This window comes from Pteropus alecto, unplaced genomic scaffold, assembly GCF_000325575.1.
Source record: "Pteropus alecto unplaced genomic scaffold, ASM32557v1 scaffold21, whole genome shotgun sequence".
Lineage (NCBI taxonomy): Eukaryota > Metazoa > Chordata > Mammalia > Chiroptera > Pteropodidae > Pteropus > Pteropus alecto.
The window spans coordinates 15,949,880-15,953,241 of record NW_006436282.1 but is presented as its reverse complement, the minus strand read 5'-3'; the positions used below and the strand labels follow the sequence as shown (position 1 = coordinate 15,953,241).

At 36.6% G+C, this 3,362-nt stretch overlaps 1 protein-coding gene across 1 annotated transcript in view; it reads left to right on the top strand.

Moving 5' to 3' along the window:
• RAPGEF5 (Rap guanine nucleotide exchange factor 5) overlaps window positions 1–3,362 on the top strand; it is a 272,187-nt gene that overhangs the window by 98,822 nt on the left and 170,003 nt on the right. The window contains exon 6 of the mRNA XM_025046811.1: window positions 1,516–1,684. Coding sequence (XP_024902579.1) covers window positions 1,516–1,684 — 169 coding nt within the window. The remainder of the gene's footprint in view (window positions 1–1,515; window positions 1,685–3,362) is intronic.

Below are 3,362 nucleotides of genomic sequence, written 5' to 3'. Positions count from 1 at the left end.
CCATAGGTGTCTGGCAGATCCTACTGGATATGGGAATTATGTCATCAGGTTAGTATTACATGTTTTGAAGGCATAGAATCATTATTAAGCTACCAGACCAAAATACAGTTGATTTTCTAGAGGTTGTTACCATCTGGATGGAAATTGTTTTTGCAGGTAAATATTTGTATTCTCTCTTATTTTAGAAATAAAAGTGACACATTGTTATTTGATTGTTACTTCTCTCATACCTTTTGTAAAAATAATTAAGGTATAGCTGCTGACTCATAGGCATGCACCTATAAGAGTCTTTTCCTTCCCTCCTCCCGTCTCTATTCAAAAGGCAGCTCGCATTTTTTTTTTTAAACCGGTGACATATTTAGTTGCCCTAAATGTGTGATTTATCTTGCTATACTTAGAATAATCATCATGAACCATTAGTGGAATGTGTATGCCATCTTGATTGACTAAGTAATCATGAACAGTTAGAGATATGACCTATGAAAATTGGCTGTTTAAGCAGAACACAAAATTGATGTTAACTAGAAACTAAAGTAGATGGTGGATATCTTTTTTCTTTGTTGAGCCCAGAGAATTGAAAAATTAGAGGTCAGAACAATCTGGATTCTTCATTTAGCTCTGTCACACAGGTGCTGGCTGGTCACTATGAAGCCCTTTTTTTCTATAGGTAATGTGTACTGGGGGCCAGAGAACATTGTGAGGTTCAGAAAGGCATAAGGCATATCCTAAGTCCCATTGTGAATGAGTGGTGCAGATGGGGATGTGAGTATAATCTTAGTTAGTTAATAGTACCTAGCACCTGATATTATTATTTAGAAAATCAATTAGCCACCTTTGAAGAATGTTATCAGCTTGCTTGTGCAGTTAAACAAAACATTGTGTTAATGTTTTCTGGATAAGTCTTCTGTTATTGATTCCTTTAAAACGACGTTTCCCAGCCTTGGTAGGGTTGAGATTTTGGGCTGGGTAATTCTTTGTTGTAGGGGGCTGTTTTGTACCTTATAGAATGTGTAGGAGCAGCTCTTTCTTCTACCCACCAGATGCCAGTAGCACCCCCTAGCTGTGACAACCAGAAGTATCTCTAGACATTGCCAAATGTTCCCTTGGGGTCACCGTCTCCCTGGTTGAGAACCACCAATCTAAAACTTGCCATCTTTTTGTATTCGAGTGCCACTAAAATAATTAAATGTATTAGTTTGCTTTGAGCCACTAAAAAAATTTCTCCTCACTGTCTTCGAATTACTACAGATTTCACTTGTCCCTAAAGCGGAAAAATGATAAAATATATGTGAATATGCTAGCCAAAGCTTCAAGGAATAAAAATAGATTGGTCATTAAATCCTTTTTAATCAATTGAATTGTGAACATGAATGGATTTAGAATGTATAAAGAGTCCTACCCATGGTTTCTCCCTAACAATTAGTAAGGCTTTCAATTTAGTATTTGGTTTATGACTCTAAATAATACGCTTTAAAAAACTGACCCACACCTTTTTTGTTTGTTTGTTTCCAACAGTGGACCAGCATTTATACTTTCAAGATACCTATGTTTTCTATCAGTTTTCATCTGACGAATGTAGCTATTTGTACTGTGAATTCGAAAGAGAAGAAGAATGGCAGAATGGTGTCAAACTTTTACTGCAGCTTGTGCCTCTCATTCCCACTAGAGCTGGCCTCTGTGACCTGTAAGTAGATACTATTTTGTTCCGTTGTTAAATTATTCTCACTTAGAGAACGTTTACCATGTCTAATGTTTACTGTTCTTTACGATTACCACCTCCTTCAAAAGCTAGTCGTTCTATTCCCATTTCTCGGATGCAAGTTCAGAAAGCTAAAATAAAGTGCTGAAAATTAAATCAGCTGATAAACGACTGAACTGGTATTTAAATCTCAGAAGTCTGTGCCTTGCCAGCTGCACCATGCCACACCATGCTGCTTCTAATTTAATCATCGCTATAGGAATAGATGATCCAAATTAGGAATAAACATAATTTGGCTTAAGTTGGAAATAAAATAATAATTTACATCTTATCTACTATCCAAGTCGTGACTTTCCTAAGAAAGAACTCAACAGACATTTCTGAAAATAATCTAGAAGCAACATTTGGCAAATTAAAGCACATGAGTCATTATCACATGAAGATACTGAATCACTATATGATTAAAATGAATTAAAATTAACTCAGTGGAGAAGGTTTGGGAACAGGACTTGTCATGCTATGGAAATTCTGACATGCCTTTGTTTATCCACAGCATTAATGACAAGCTTACTTCATTATAGTGAATTGCAGATTTAAAATTTCTGTTAAGAACCTTTCCATATTCAGTCAATAACTTTTACATATTCAGGTTTCTGAATACATTCCCATGCTGTTGACTCTTTCAGTTCTGTGAGATTAGCAGGGCAAATGACGTTATCCACATCTCATGGGTAAGAAAGTAAGTTCAGGGAGAAACACCTACAACTATAACAAAGAAAAATTACTCTTGTTGAAAAAAATGACAATTAATACTGAACAATTAATGCAGGCTTTTATAAAAATAAGTGTTAGAATACTAATGAGACACTGTGCTAATAGAAAGGTTGATTGTAGAGAATATGTTTTATGTCAGGATCTATGCTAAATGCTTTATGTTCGTTATTTCATCTTCAGATGAATTCTATAAGACAGTTACTACTATTATTTCTATTTTGTAAATTGAGAAGTCAGGTAATCTGTCCAGGGTGACACAGCAGCGAGTGGAGTGTTTAGGGTTTGAATGTATGTCTAACTGGTTATAACGCCCACACTTTTAACATGTGCTCCCTTGGAGTTATGGGGGTCATTCTAGTTTCCCTTGCTGAGATGTTATAAACAGAAGCTATAAAAATGTTGGAGTGACTCTGGAATGGTTATGAATTCACCACGACTGTTTATAGAGGACCTGGCAATGATAAAGCAAAATTCAAATATAATTCACCACTCAATTGTCCAAGTACAGAAAATATGCTTTTAATATAGGTCAGAAGTTTCAATAAACTTGAACCAGCTTTCTAAGAAGGAGTGGTATGCTTTTTTAGCTAAAGGTAGCCGTCACTAGCTTTGACTCTGGCATTCTCTAGCAACTGTTAACCATTTCCTATCCTGAATGCAAGATGGGCATGTGTGCAGTCCCATGGGCATACACAGATTCACGGCGGCAGAAGGGCACTGAAGTCAGCTTGCTGGCGGGCCTCATGCGTTTGCAACACTCCCTTCTCCCCGCTTAGGGGCAGATTGGAATGCCAGCGAGGTCACTTGTCTATAGGAAAACCCCAAGTCTACTCTCAGTTCTGAAAATGGAAATGTTGTAAAAATCCAGGTCTTAATATTTATTCAAGCT